We start from the raw sequence: 15756 nt of genomic DNA on the forward strand, positions 1-15756 counted from the left end.
TATGGAGTTTTCAACACAAGGATAAATCTTTTCGGCTGTACTACTCCCGGTATACCACTAGAGAGAGCCAAGACACCACAAATGAAGTCTGTTTATTTGGCGCCAAAAGATGAATTGGCCTAAATTTGTACTAAAATATTAATATTTAAAAAACTATAAAAGTCATAAACACCAAAAGTCACAACATAATAGTCCAGCTCCAGCCGCACAAAATGATCTAACATATGTAATCCTAATGTCAAAACTGTTCGGCAGAGGAGCGCGGGAAAATTTTCACTAAAATATTAATATTTAAAAAACTATAAAATTCATAAACACCAAAAGTCATAGCACACCATTCCAGATCCGGCCGCACAAAATGAGGTAACATATATGAAGCTTGTCTCAAAACTGCGGGGCGTGATACGTGCCGAAATTTAGGCGGAAGATGGAGAATAATAATAATAAGAACTAGAAAGGGAAAATTTCAGAAGAAATTTTATGTGTGCCTATGCCGCTGGTAATCAGTGTAGTCTGCCATTCATACAGCTACAGAGAGCAAAACTCAGCAGAGCAGCCATTCTCCACCATGAACTATGGTAAAAACAAACACCGCTCGCGCCTCACAGATGACACCTTACAGTTTTGGGTAAAGATGAAGTTGCTTTGTACAGCCCCGATTTGCAGACGCTGTGCACAGAGGTTCATGAGCAGAAGTCCCATTGTACCACGGCAGACCCGACAATGTTTGCATGAACACGCTTTGAAGCATTACGTTATGGACCACTTTTCACACATGGTTGGTGTACCCACACAACCGGCTGTAGCTTTTCAACTTACACACACCCAAAAAACAGCCGAGAGAGCACAAACAACGCCCGTGAGGCGTGATTGCAGATGCCGCTCAGGTGGGTCCACCTCCCCTGCAGCGGCACTGCAGACCACGCCCCGCCACACACATCAAACACGTAAAATAAATATTTATGCACTTTTGCATTCACTTTTTGTCTTTTGTTATTTTTACACAGTGTTCTGAATGATGAGCAATGGTCTACAGCCAATCTTGTGTATTATTATACAAACTTTGGTTGTAAGATTCAGATAACTATTTAATAAAAGCTAAATATTTTATATGAGAGTAAGAAAGAAAAGTATATCTTTGTGTCCACCTTTCTCTGTTAATGGCCTACCTGCCCCCTGGCAAAAGCTTTGCTAGATCCGCCCCTGCACAGTTACCAGCTGTCAGCTACACAAAAAAAGGAGCTTGGTGTTTACAGGGAGTGCAGAATTATTAGGCAAATGAGTATTTTGTCCACATCATCCTCTTCATGCATGTTGTCTTACTCCAAGCTGTATAGGCTCGAAAGCCTACTACCAATTAAGCATATTAGGTGATGTGCATCTCTGTAATGAGAAGGGTGTGGTCTAATGACATCAACACCCTATATCAGGTGTGCATAACTATTAGGCAACTTCCTTTCCTTTGGCAAAATGGGTCAAAAGAAGGACTTGACAGGCTCAGAAAAGTCAAAAATAGTGAGATATCTTGCAGAGGGATGCAGCAGTCTTAAAATTGCAAAGCTTCTGAAGCGTGATCATCGAACAATCAAGCGTTTCATTCAAAATAGTCAACAGGGTCGCAAGAAGCGTGTGGAAAAACCAAGGCGCAAAATAACTGCCCATGAACTGAGAAAAGTCAAGCGTGCAGCTGCCAAGATGCCACTTGCCACCAGTTTGGCCATATTTCAGAGCTGCAGCATCACTAGTGCCCAAAAGCACAAGGTGTGCAATACTCAGAGACATGGCCAAGGTAAGAAAGGCTGAAAGACGACCACCACTGAACAAGACACACAAGCTGAAACGTCAAGACTGGGCCAAGAAATATCTCAAGACTGATTTTTCTAAGGTTTTATGGACTGATGAAATGAGAGTGAGTCTTGATGGGCCAGATGGATGGGCCCGTGGCTGGATTGGTAAAGGGCAGAGAGCTCCAGTCCGACTCAGACGCCAGCAAGGTGGAGGTGGAGTACTGGTTTGGGCTGGTATCATCAAAGATGAGCTTGTGGGCCTTTTCGGGTTGAGGATGGAGTCAAGCTCAACTCCCAGTCCTACTGCCAGTTTCTGGAAGACACCTTCTTCAAGCACTGGTACAGGAAGAAGTCTGCATCCTTCAAGAAAAACATGATTTTCATGCAGGACAATGCTCCATCACACGCGTCCAAGTACTCCACAGCGTGGCTGGCAAGAAAGGGTATAAAAGAAGAAAAACTAATGACATGGCCTCCTTGTTCACCTGATCTGAACCCCATTGAGAACCTGTGGTCCATCATCAAATGTGAGATTTACAAGGAGGGAAAACAGTACACCTCTCTGAACAGTGTCTGGGAGGCTGTGGTTGCTGCTGCACGCAATGTTGATGGTGAACAGATCAAAACACTGACAGAATCCATGGATGGCAGGCTTTTGAGTGTCCTTGCAAAGAAAGGTGGCTATATTGGTCGCTGATTTGTTTTTGCTTTGTTTTTGAATGTCAGAAATGTATATTTGTGAATGTGGAGATGTTATATTGGTTTCACTGGTAAAAATAAATAATTGAAATGGGTATATATTTGTTTTTTGTTAAGCTGCCTAATAATTATGCACAGTAATAGTCACTTGCACACACAGATATCCCCCTAAAATAGCTAAAACTAAAAACAAACTAAAAACTACTTCCAAAAACATTCAGCTTTGATATTAATGAGTTTTTTGGGTTCATTGAGAACATGGTTGTTGTTCAGTAATAAAATTATTCCTCAAAAATACAACTTGCCTAATAATTCTGCACTCCCTGTATTTGTCTCTTAAAAACAGTTCATAACTTCCCTTTTTTCAGCTGTGGCTCCAGAAAACATCAGCTGATACTAGAAATTAAAATCAAATTAATTCTAACAACAGCTGATCAAGCTTAAACGTGCTGCTGTTCTTTAGCGCGATAAACAAGAGCGAAAAGCCGATCGTTGATCAGTTTCATGAGTGAAGTTGCAACTGGCGAGAGAATGACAGGGGAGGCTTCGTAACGACAGAATAAATCGTAATGTTTTCTCTGAATGTGGCACGATTCCGTTTGTACGGCAACTCTGACGAACCAACCCTTATGAATATAATAAAGTTAAACCTCAGTAACTTACCGCGCACACAGCTGTCGTGCTAGCTAGCATGCAGTACGATTGTAAAAGGTCAGCACAACGAAAATAAACTACACCTAAACTCTGTTTATATCTGACCCAAATAGAGTGCAGTTCATAACTTCTTACCTGAAATTCAGTTCACCCCTCAGCTCCTGCCTTCGCTTTCCCTGATCCACGATTGACCTCCAGGTTAGCAACCACCTTCGCTTTCCCTGATCCACGATTGACCTCCAGGTTAGCAACCACCGGTCGATCGGCGGTCGCCTGCCCCACCTCCTATGTGTGGTTCGCGGCATGTCCTTTCTGTCACACACCGGTGGATAGCTGCCCTCTGTTGTAGCTCCGGCTAGCTCCACCACCAAACAACTCAGTTATTTTTTCCACATCGACCAGCATCATCGGCCCATATAAACGAAAAATAAGTCCAGCTAAGACACAGACCCTTGCCGAGCGATCGGGCGATTAAACAAATTTTAGCCACCTCACTATCAGCCAAGCCTGGGTGGTTTTTCACGAAGGGTCGCTAGCCGCGCTAGCTAGCTAAGCTAGCGGCGCTAGCTAGCTAGCCAGCCAGCTATCAGCAACACGTAAGAGAACTGTTGCTAAATAAACTACACCTAAACTCGGTTTATATCTGACCCAAATAGAGTGCAGGTCATAACTTCTTACCTGAAATTCAGTTCACCTCACGCTCCTGCCTTCGCTTTCCCTGATCCACGATTGACCTCCGCGTTATTAAACACCGGACGATCGGCGGTAGCCTCACCGCCTTGTATGTCTCGTTCGCGGCATGTCCTTTCTGTCACACACCGGTGGATAGCTGCCCTCTGTTGTAGCTCCACCACCAAACAACTCAGTTATTTTTTCCACATCGACCAGCATCATCGGCCCATATAAACGAAAAATAAGTCCAGCTAAGACACAGATCCTTGCCGAGCGATCAGGCGATTAAACAAATTTTAGCCACCTCACTATCAGCCAAGCCTGGGTGGTTTTTCACGAAGGGGCGCTAGCTAGCTAAGCTAGCGGCGCTAGCTAGCTAGCCGGCTATCAGCAACACTTAAGAGAATTGTCGCTAATATGGGATGTCTTGATAAAACGAGCAGATATTTGAAGTTTACACACCTACATTCTCGCCTGAAAATATCTTAAAAGTGTATTTTGTGACCTAGAAACACGAATAAAAGACATATAAAACGAAGTGGTGTCCGCCATTGTTTAACTCGGCAGAGGGGTGCTATGAATTATGGGATATGGAGTTTTGTAACAAGCATACAGATTTTCAGCCGTACTACTCCCGGTATACCACTAGAGAGAGCCAACCCACCACAAATAAAGTCTGTTTCTATGGAAATTGGCCTAAATTTGCACTAAAATCTAAATATTTCAAAAACTATAAAAGTCATAAACACCAAAAGTGTATACCATACTAGTCCAGCTCCAGCCGCACAAAATGATCTAACATATGTAACCCTATTTTCAAAACTGTTTGGCAGAGAAGCGCGGGAAAATTTTCACTAAAATATTAATATTTAAAAAACTATAATAGTTATAAACACCAAAAGTCATAGCACACCATTCCTGATCCAGCCGCACAAAATGAGGTAACATATATGAAGCTTGTCTCAAAACTGCGGGGCGAGTTTCGCTGCAAAATTTCAGGCGGAAACTGAAGAATAATAATAATAATAATAAATCCGAGGAATAGTAATATGTGTGCCTCTTGTCATAGGCACACATAATAATAAATCCGACGAATAGTAATATGTGTGCCTCTTGGCATAGGCACACATAATAATAATAAATCCGACGAATAGTAATATGTGTGCCTCTTGTCATAGGCACACATAATAATAATAAATCCGACGAATAGTAATATGTGTGCCTCTTTCCATAGGCACACATAATAATAATAAATCCGACGAATAGTAATATGTGTGCCTCTTGTCATAGGCACACATAATAATCATATAAATAATCAGAAGTGGTCATATGACTGATATAATCATCCGTGTGTTGTCATTTTTATTTTCTTTTATTTTCTCTTTTTGTTGCTTACACTATCAGGTAGTGATAATGTTTTTCTTAGCTAACTCAACCTAAACTGTGTATGAGCAGTGTATAGGACAATAAGTATTTCTGCAGGTTTTGTCAATTATAAAACGTCACACACAGTGACATATTTCCATTTCTTATATTTCACGCGGTTGTTGGGTTTAATTTTTTTTTGCAACAGAAATACAAGACCATGACTATTTTGACTAAATACAACTTCACTATAATCCTGAACCATTTGATATAAATGTGACTATGCAATTATTTATGGCAGTGCAGAATTTATGTACTCTAATGCACTATGAGATTCAAAGACATTTAGCCGCAGAGGGAAAATTTAGAAGTATGTACATCATAAATACATTTTGACAAGATTCCTGCGGGAGTTATGTCTGTTACTGTTATGTCTGCATGCTGAGGTTTCCTTTTTTTCCCTCCAAATAGTTAGTGTGCAAACAGCTGCATTTTTGTTTTAGCATTCCTGTATCAAGATTTCTGGGCACAAACTTGTGAAGCTGCTTTGATGATAATTTTTTTTCCCTTTTCTACAGTCCTAACACATCATGCAAGAATGTGTGCGTACGTGCACACAGGATAGTTCTAAATGGAGACTAGTGTTGCTTCCTGGAGGAAAAAAGTAACCATCACAATATGGTTTCATTAAAAGCTTTATAATAATGAAGTAGCCAGAGGATTTTCTCTCATCTTTAAAAAAAAAACAAAAACAAAAAAACTGCACAATACAATAATGTGTTCCTACTGTCGTGGAATTTTGTAAATAAAGTCTGCAACACTGAAAGAGCTGTGATCAAACTATTTATTACTGCGCAGGAGAACACACATCAAAACATAACAGGTTCATAGTAATGAGCGTTCTAGCATCGCAGTGCCCCTTCTATAACATCACACAAACTCTGTGTATCTTTTCAGTTACTACAGTCTTTTGTCCAACCCGGGCTGTTGCTGAACAGGAAGACTCCCACTATCCTTTCCCAGGCCAGCAGCTGGCACTGGCCCCGAGCTTCATCCTTCTGAGCAAAACAATTACTACAAGAAAACAGTACCTTCAGATAGGATGTCCCTATAATAAAACACTACAGCCTCCCCCACCAACAAACTGGCTGGAGAGGTGGTCAGAGACAAAGGAATGTCTTTGATCATGCTGCTTGAACTAAGACTTACAAATTTAAGTAACACAATGACAACATTTAACAATTTGACTCCAACACCCGTGTTCAGCTGAAAGAAAGTGTCACCACGCCCGGTTAAGCTAAGGTCAACAGTCTCCACAGGACCCAGGTGACCTTGAAGGAGAGACAGTGTTCTGACAACAGTCCTGTTATCACGGAAGAATTTTTGTTGTTCCAGTCAGCTTCGACCTCGGCAGGCCTTCAGCTGGCACCAGTGGGATAGCTGCATGAGTGAAGATGGTGAATGTTTGGGTTTAGTGCGAATAACTGCATCCAATTTTTACAGTTGGTCTAATGTCCATCACTGGTCACCAATTCTCTCAATTCTCTCAATTCCCGTTCTTCTTTTCCAACATGTTATCCATATTGCAGAGCCATGAGCTTCTCCAAGATCTTATCCATATTGCGTTCAATAACACAGTCTTACTCACAGCCCTGCCCATCGTCTATCATGTCGGCCAGCCTTGTGGGATTTTGAACAGCTGTAGGTGCTTTTTGTTCTTCGATAAGCCAGGTCCAATCCAGCTCCAATCAGCCAGAACTCTGTTATCGTCGACGCAACCGACCATCGAGTATCCAGCAGCAAACCTCTCCGCAGGACAATCGGGCTCTCCCAAGCCCAGGAAGGTGACAATTTTGTTACGAGACCAGTTGATCAAATCCATAATTCTTTAGGTTTTAGAGAACAAGACTGAGAGACTCTTTGAGGGTTAGAGTTAGACGAGACTAGACACAGACATAAAAGCAGCAGCAGGGAAGATGTGTCCGCCTCCTCCGAGAGCCAAAGAGAAAACTAATTGAATAATGTTTTGTTTAATACTGTTTAATAAACAGTAATCTGGTTATTGTCTCTGGATGCAGATGGTAAAATATAAACAGGTAAAAAGAAAGCTTAACTTCTGCTTAAATTAAATTCATTCACATCTGACAGCAATGGTTATTGAATTACTCACCAAATATGATTTTCAACAAAACCAGTTGTAGCATAAATAAAAAAAACTGCATCATAAAAAAAACATGGCCACTGATATATTCTTTAAAAATTTATTCATTGGATAAAATATGAATACATTTATGATGATGATGATAACTGATTTTTGTATAAATGTGAATATATAGTAACACAGAACAAAGACCTCAGGGAAAAATTAGCTATTGAGTAACAATTAAGAAATAAACAATATAAACACAGTTACAGATAAATATGCAGACATCACAGGGCACCTGCATATTTAGCTTTTATTGTTGATAGCAGAGTAAGTTAGCGAAAAATCGCATCCGCCCAAACAACTGCAGTTTTTATGTTTTTTGTTACATAATACAAATTTGAAAAGAAAAAAATCTGAAGAACAAAACTGTAAAGAGCTTTTATGAGAACTCACTATGAGAACGCAGACAACACACTATTTAGTGCACCATCTTATTGCATGACTTTGACTGCACAAAGTACATATTTTACTACTGAAGCTTTTGTCACTCTCTGAGAACTAATTTCATATTGCACACTGGAGCAGATTAACCAGATTAACCAGACGAACATTTGGAAATAATGAAACGGATCGACTGAAGAAGAGAGTCATGATTGAAATCAATGAAGACATTATTGTCATTGAAGAAATAAGTCTTCCCAGGAGTTAGTTCAGGTAAATAAGGTTTGTTCCAGGAATAATGCCAGTCCAGAGGTTTCAAAGAAGCAATTTGCCCATTGATTTCCAGCAAACTGCTGAACACGATGCTGTGCTGAGATACACTTTCCACAGTCCCAATTTTTACTAAATAGATGGATAAACAAATACACTGAGTAACCAAACTCCCATTTAATAATAAACATTTTTCTTAATGAAGTGTCTATGGAATTATTGAAATGATGTCTTACTTGGGTTGCAAAGTTCTGCTTGATTCAGTTTGTTCAAGGACAAAATTGTGGAGTCTGAAAAAGAAAATTTTACACACATCCTGATGCCATCATATAGGAAAAGTAATTTAATACTAGAAAAGAAAAATGTACTTACTGTGGAACACCCCTGATTTCCGAGGTCTCAGTTTCCCTGCACAGCATGACCACAGAGAGGTGTTGTAGTAGAGATGTCCACAACATCTGAAATCTGTCTTTGCAGAGTAGAACACCTCTTTATCCTCACTCAGGCAGCAAACACCCTTGATAGAGTTTTACATATTTTTATAAGCAGTATGAATAATCTCTGCATCCAGCATGTCAGTCATGTTCAGTCAGGCTGGGCAACTTAAAGAGGTGAAAGAAGCCAATCAATTTGCTGTAACCTTGCTCTCCCACAGCTGTCCCTCCTGTAGAAGTACTGCTAATAATTTAAAAACAAATACCTCTGTGTACAGAATGGATCCACAGCACTCGCCATTTGCAGTTGCAGCTGTGAGACGGTGCAGTGTTCCTGCACAGCACTTCATCTTTGGGTCTGTAATGTTGTAGGCTTTCACCCCACAGCAGTGATCATTTCCTGCTTTGTTATATCTGAGCAGAGAAAGTTATGTCTTATTTTAAATAGGATAAATAATCATTATTACAAGTGGTGATATTGCTGCTGTTAATAGATGATAAAATCTAGATTCCAAATATCTTGAAAAGATATGAAAAAGTGGCAGGTTAGCGTTCTTAGACTGTGAGATTTCCATCAGTAACGTGGGGACATGTAAAAGCTCATGTGTACCGGAAACCTACGCATACAGATCAGTATTTAAGGTTTGACTCTCATCATTCACTGGAGCATAAACTGGGTGTCATCAGGACGCTACAACATAGAGCCAACACCATCCCCACAGACACAGCGGCCAGGGAAGCAGAAGAACATCACATCAAGAAGGCCCTGAGTAAATGTGATTATCCCAGCTGGACATTTGTCAAAGCTGCAAAGGCGCCAAAAGAAAGCTCATTGTTCATTCAGTGGGCTGGTTTCAGTCATTATGCAAATGTACTGTTTATAAGATTGGGGAAACCTGCAGTCAACTGAGACTGAAGAAGTCACTTGGATGAGTGGCGAAACGTTTCTCCCACTGAAAACGCTAAGTCCAGATGAACAGAATCAACTTTTGGAGACAGATTCTAAATACCTAGTTTTAAAAACGCAGACAGAATTCATACATGACAAGAGTCCGAAATGATCAAAGTAAGAAATCAGTGCTTTCATGATTTCTAACATGCACACAAAATTACCTGTGTCCACTGCAGCAGATCTCTTTTTCAGGTCTGAAAACTTTAGGCCCACAGTAGTGCTGCCCAGTTCAACCATGCAATGAAGAACAATTTAGTCACTTTGAGTGTTTTCGAACATCACTTACTCAACTCTGAACATTACACTTACTGTTTTCTGTCTTTTGGTCTTTCAACATTATATTTGTCCCCATTTTTGCATCAGAATCGGACCTATAGAATGGTACACTTGAGTGTATCACTGTGTTTCAGCTGTTCATTACCTGATCGGTCCAGATTTTGCTTTCTGGTTCACAGTCATCAACCTGTCTTCTTGAGGTAATGGAACTATTACCTGGATGGTATGATGAATAAAATATGGAGGAGTTAGTGTAAAGCAGGAAATTGTAATAATAAATGAGCTCTATGAAAACTAACTTGGACACTAGAAAAACAGAAGAGTCTGTAATTAGAGTGCTGGACCAATGACCTCCTAAATAATACATAGTATGCTCTGACATGCTGATGGTGAGTTTTTATTAGAAGCTGGTGTGTACATGTGTGGCGGTTGGGTTTTTTTTTTTTCCTTTTTCGGCACTAGTAGGCGGGGCGGTGCTTTGCGGGATCCCCAGCACACCTGCGGCGCATCAGACGTCATCAGAGAGAGCGTTTTTAAAGAGCCGTGCGACAGACGTCTGGTGTTGGAGTATTGTTGCTTTCACAAGTGGTAACATTTTTCTTGTAAAGACTCAAGAGACTGACGCTACATCTGCTAAGTATTCAGGATTCGTGTCCTTGCCTGTTTTTCCTTTCCTGACCCGCTGCCCGCTTGCCTGCCTGAGGTTTTGGAGATTGTGTTCCCTGGTCTAAACGGAGATCTGCCTCGCCTCTGCCTGTGGTTCCAGGTCTCCGCCTGGGTCTGTATTTTCAGTTGTATCAAGTAAGCTCACCAAGTCTCCCCGTTCGCATACGGTTTGCTCTCGGCTTTCGGGGTCACCCCCTTAACTCTGTTTTGTCCTTCTCCCTTAGATCGCTCCAGTACGCCACCAATCCTCCCCGCACGGCCCGGCTCTGTGTTATATTATTGTTTTGTTTTCCTTTTTAGAATGAAACTAAGAATGAAGCTACAACTTTTTATGGATTTTGAAAATTCGACTTTTAGTTACAAAAAACACCACTTAGTTTGACTGAATTTTACCTTTAGTGTGGCAATTTAAAACACTTAGCTGGAAACTCTTTTTTGTTTCTATAGTAATAATGCATAACAACGTGTGGACTTCAGCATATTTGCAAACAGAGGAACATCCTAAACTTTCCAGTACTTAAATTCAATTAAATTTTATTTACATAGCGACAAATCACAAAAAAGTGCCTTCCATTACAAAGTAAAGATCCTGCGATAATATCGAACTTTTAGGTTATTCTGTCATATGTTTGTTTTTGTTTATCTGTGCTGCATTTCTGCATGTGTTTGTCTACTATAAAGTTTTATATGATGTGTCTTGGGACAACAGATCTAAATGATCAGTTCTGCTATAATCTGGCATGTTTACATTTTATGTTTGGAATACTGATGTTCATTAATGTAAGCTGTCCCTTCTAAATAAAGAAAAAAGAAAGAAAAAACAGAAGGAAATGACTTTTGAATCACGACATACCGAATGGTTTGATTTGTAATTCGCTATCACAACAGTGAGTCTCAGTGTTATACTCTTCACTTCCACAGCACTGGTATAGACTTGAAGTCCTTGTTATCGTCTTGTTGATTTGACAGCACAACTGCTTATCCTCATTGATGGCCTCTATGGAAAAAATTATAGGGACACTATCAATTCTCTTACATTAAAGCCATTGGAGCCCAATTTTCTGATGTGATTTTGATGTGGAGGTCAGGTGGATTAATGTCTAAAAAAGCAATTCACTAAGCCTGATCAGGTTTAAGAGACCATGTTATCTACTGTTCATTAAAAGCAGAAGCCTTAATGTATTCAAATCTAAGTAGTTTGTACCAAGAGCAAGAAATAAGCATGTGATTACATGTGGCAGCAGCAAGAATCTTCATACATATACAAATATCAAAGCTGCTTGTGCACACATCAGGCAGTTTTCCTGAGAAGTGCAGAGTCAACACAAAAGTTAATTGCTTTGGCAGCAACTGTATAACCACTTACATGACTAACCAACATGTGAATGTAAAAAAAAATCTCTCTCGCTCTCTCTCTCTATACACACACACATATGTAGCTCACCCACTTTTACCACAACACTTGCTCTTAACAGCAGGTTTCACTCTGATGGCTGAGTCACAGCATATTTCATTGACTGGATTGTAGGCCTCCTCACCGCAGCAAGCCAGCACATTTTTGTATACAGTCATCAAAGCTGTAAAAAGAGATCAAATATCTTTAATTACACTCTTGGCCTCTGAGTCCTCTGATTTGTGTATGTATGTGTGTGTGTATTAAAATTAGGGGAAAACCCCAGCAGATTAGATTTTATCTACAATATGCAATTGCACTCACTGGATACTTTGTAAGGTACACCTGATGTATCTTACAAAGTACTTCTGTACTTCTGTACTTCAGGGGTGCTTCTTTGATTACTTTGAGTTACATGTTATACATTTAATATTAGTGGTTGAGACCAAATTACCGTTTTGATTGCTGCCATCGGCTTTTTCACTACAGCCGTCCATTTTCCCCTCCAAATCCTGCATTTCTTGACGTGAAAACCCTGTCAAACAAATGGTGAGCAGCTTAGTTTGGACTTTAGGTGAAAATAAGTGTCCATAAGAAAAGATCTAGAAAAATGTTTTTGTATTTTTTTCCTTTTTTTTACACGTTTAAAACCATCAAGCAGTTATTGGGTGATTCCTGCCTAAAATCAGAGGCAGATCTAGAGAAATTTTCTTGGCATGAGGATGGCAAAGAAATCAAATGGGGTGGCAAAATCAAAGCCTTTTTTTCAAACACATATGCAGGTGGTTACATATGGTTAAAATGATTCAAATACAGTAAGTATACACGTTTTTCATAAACATATAGTCTATAACTTAATTATTTTCTGTAGCCCACATAATTAAACACTTTAGTTACATAAAACACATGAGTTTTGATTTCATTACTATATAGCCTGTATAATAAATAGATATGTAGCCCAATAAGTATAAAATCCAGAAAGCTACACAACATGGGGCAGTTCATTTACAAACACAAGTCTAACTTAAGTTTCACACCGTTTTTTGTTAGAAAACAATCACATTGTTTCATGCTTAAATTACACAAACTGTCAGAAATCTGCGCCGTCATGAACAAAAGTTTAAACCTAATTTTTCATGATTTGTTGGATTAACCCTCTGAGGTCCAAAATATAACCATTTTTGACTCCTTTTGATTTTACATTTCTATTTCACCCTCAAATTGTTTCATTTTATTTTTTCCCCTTGCCTTGCCTTGACATAGTATTACTGATCTGAAATCACACAGAAAATTAAAATCCTAGTAGTATTTTTCTGCAGTAAAAAAAACCCCCCACAGACATGTTAAGTCAATTATTATTTTTATAACTTGAAATGCAAATATAAATTGTACATTTTGAAAACTTATTCACACATTTTGGAAATATATACAATTATTTATCTAAAAATGCAGTCAATACACCTGCCGTTTAAAAAAAAAAAAAAAAAAAAGAATTTTGTACAACCATTTAAAAATATTACTAAAACTAAAATGAGAGAAAAATCAGGTGTCGCAATAAGATGCCCCACAAATTATGTGTGCCAGTAAAAAGAAAATTGTTAGTTAAATGGCCTGTATTTATATAGCGCTTTTCTAGTCCCTAAGGACCCCAAAGCGCTTTACATATCCAGTCATTCACCCATTCACACACTGGTGATGGCAAGCTACGTTGTAGCCACAGCCACCCTGGGGCGCACTGACAGAGGCGAGGCTGCCGGACACTGGCGCCACCAGGCCCTCTGACCACCACCAGTAGGCAACGGGTGAAGTGTCTTGCCCAAGGACACAACGACCGAGACTGTCCGAGCCGGGGCTCGAACCGGTAACCTTCCGATTACAAGGCGAACTCCCAACTCTTGAGCCACGATCGCCCCGTAAGTTCACCAAAAGACAGAAGGATAACCTGCAGGCCTGACAACAGCAGGTGCATCACTCCGCTGCTACTTGGTGAGAGTGTTTACATTGCAAATGTGCTTTTGTGACATTCATTAGTGCCCTCACTGACACACAAAACAAAACAACGACTACACGACAGACTAACTCCACTAACTCCACGCTAAACGTCACAAATTTCCCACATCTAAAAACTCTCTCTCTCGCTCGCTCGCTCGCTCTGTCTCGCTGGCGTTACCGTCACTTCCAAAACTCTCCCCTCTTACGAAACAACCAGATCCTACGTGACTTTTTTTTAATTGGTCGACATGGTACATTTTTCCACCGATAGGAAAGAGGTGTCTTTTTTTCTTTCTTTACTGTTTTCGCGCTGTCTTTAGAAAAGCTTTTGAACACACACACACACACACACACACACAAAACCGTGACGATAGTGTTTAGAAAAAAAGCATGGCTTATATATATTTTTTATCATAACTCCGGATTTACTGGCCTGTAATTAAAATTTAAAAACCTATGTATACTTTGAAGTCCGAACTTTAAATATGGGCTGAAACAGAGACTCAGCGTGGCTTTAACTTGTTGCTATATCAGCAATCAGTCATGTGATTTGGAGGTGCAGCGTGTCCGTGGACCCCAGAGGGTTAATAACACTCACCTTCATTCCATTTCCACTGTGTAACAACCAACCACCTGTGCGAAATCTGAAATTCCCAGGGTGTTGTTCAAAGTGTGCTCTGGCACAATCATAAGCATCGCTTACTACTGAAAACAAGAAAAAAAAAAAACGGTCTGAGCTATGGGCTGAACCATTTGTTAATGGTGGAGGGGGGGAACACTATGCAATATATTCAGTTGTAGCTTTTATATTCACTGTTAACTGTAACTACGCTCAAAGTGTTAATGCTATCTTATTTTAATAAACAACACTGTTATATGCAAAACTAGGGTGGCACCTGGGGTGACAAGAGATCATTTTAGGGTGGTACTTGCTAACCTATGCCACCCTTCTAGATCCTCCCCTGCCTAAAATCCAACTTGGTTTCCAAATTAAATCTGTAATAACAGATTTTGCTCTTTCTTGGACAAATTAAAACAACACTGGCATAAAAATATTTCACCTTTATTGTCGATGTGACGAACTTATTAAAACGTTTTTAACTACACATAAGTCATTGATTCTCTTTAAGCTCTGGTTTTTTATCGTTTAACTTCTGCAGGAAATACCTCTGAAGCCACATGTTCCCCATCTGTGTTATAAGGATGGGAAAGTTTGAGGCTGAGCTCAATTTAAATATTTGAATGTATTTTATTTAGATATTTTATCTATAGCATTTCGCTAATGCACTGTCCTCTTTTATTAGTAATTTTTCGACCACCCCACAAAAGTGGCCCACTGGGCAGCTGGAATGCGAGCTGCCCAGTGGGCCACTTTTGGTAAGCAGAACTGGCGCTGCGGGATGAACCGACGAAAACATTAGCGAAACAATGAGTCAAACTATAGGCATCGTCTGCCAAAAACAAGATCCTGTTCTGAAAATGTTGTTTGAACCTGCACCCGTGTAATTAGCCTGTTTTTTTTACTGCTCTTTTGATTGTTTGTTTATTTTTTTTTACACTTATATTAATCTGTTTTATAATTTCATATTACAATAGTGTCGAAGCCTTGGTTAAAATATGCATATTGAGCAAAGTATTTAAGCACCATGAGTAAAAAAAAAAAAGAGAGAGAGAGAGAGAGAGATAGCCAAAAATGTCCTTAAACTTACCATAAACAGGTGATACTGCGCAAATAAGCCAAACTGAAAGAAGAATAATAAACACAATGCTGGTATTATTATTGTTAGGAAGTTATCAGATATCAGAAGTTCAAGTAAAATCCACATCAGTTTGAACGATTGCAGTTCACTTGCCTACCTAATCTGAGAGCCCAACGCGGAGACATTGTTTAAGAGCCTGCTGCACAAGAAGCTGAGATGCAAATGGATCACAGAGGAGGGAAACCAAATAGTAGCCTACCGCTTAGCCACTCCTTCCTCACGATAACCTAAAAATACCACATATATATA

At 39.7% G+C, this 15756-nt stretch overlaps 1 protein-coding gene across 5 annotated transcripts; it reads right to left on the minus strand.

Moving 5' to 3' along the window:
- Positions 1 to 7424: 7424 nt before the first annotated feature.
- Positions 7425 to 15683, minus strand: LOC102080793 (galaxin). Of its 5 annotated transcripts, XM_005455749.3 has the most exons (12): positions 15605 to 15668; positions 15457 to 15489; positions 14346 to 14452; positions 12210 to 12290; positions 11811 to 11939; positions 11216 to 11359; positions 9842 to 9912; positions 9582 to 9640; positions 8735 to 8882; positions 8407 to 8551; positions 8271 to 8324; positions 7425 to 8166 (listed from the first exon to the last, which is right to left on the minus strand). In XM_005455749.3, exons 4-12 carry the CDS (start codon positions 12271 to 12273, stop codon positions 7919 to 7921), a joined length of 1062 nt encoding a protein of 353 aa, XP_005455806.1. In that variant the 5' UTR covers positions 12274 to 12290; positions 14346 to 14452; positions 15457 to 15489; positions 15605 to 15668; the 3' UTR covers positions 7425 to 7918. The 5 variants fall into 5 exon arrangements, with proteins under 5 accessions (XP_005455806.1, XP_019211063.1, XP_005455805.1 ...); XM_019355518.2 differs by lacking the exon at positions 14346 to 14452 and having other exon boundaries at positions 8407 to 8503; positions 15605 to 15683; XM_005455748.4 differs by lacking the exon at positions 14346 to 14452 and having other exon boundaries at positions 15605 to 15683.
- Between the last annotated feature and the right edge of the window lie 73 nt (positions 15684 to 15756).

Source organism: Oreochromis niloticus, linkage group LG14, assembly GCF_001858045.2.
Source record: "Oreochromis niloticus isolate F11D_XX linkage group LG14, O_niloticus_UMD_NMBU, whole genome shotgun sequence".
NCBI classification, from domain to species: domain Eukaryota; kingdom Metazoa; phylum Chordata; class Actinopteri; order Cichliformes; family Cichlidae; genus Oreochromis; species Oreochromis niloticus.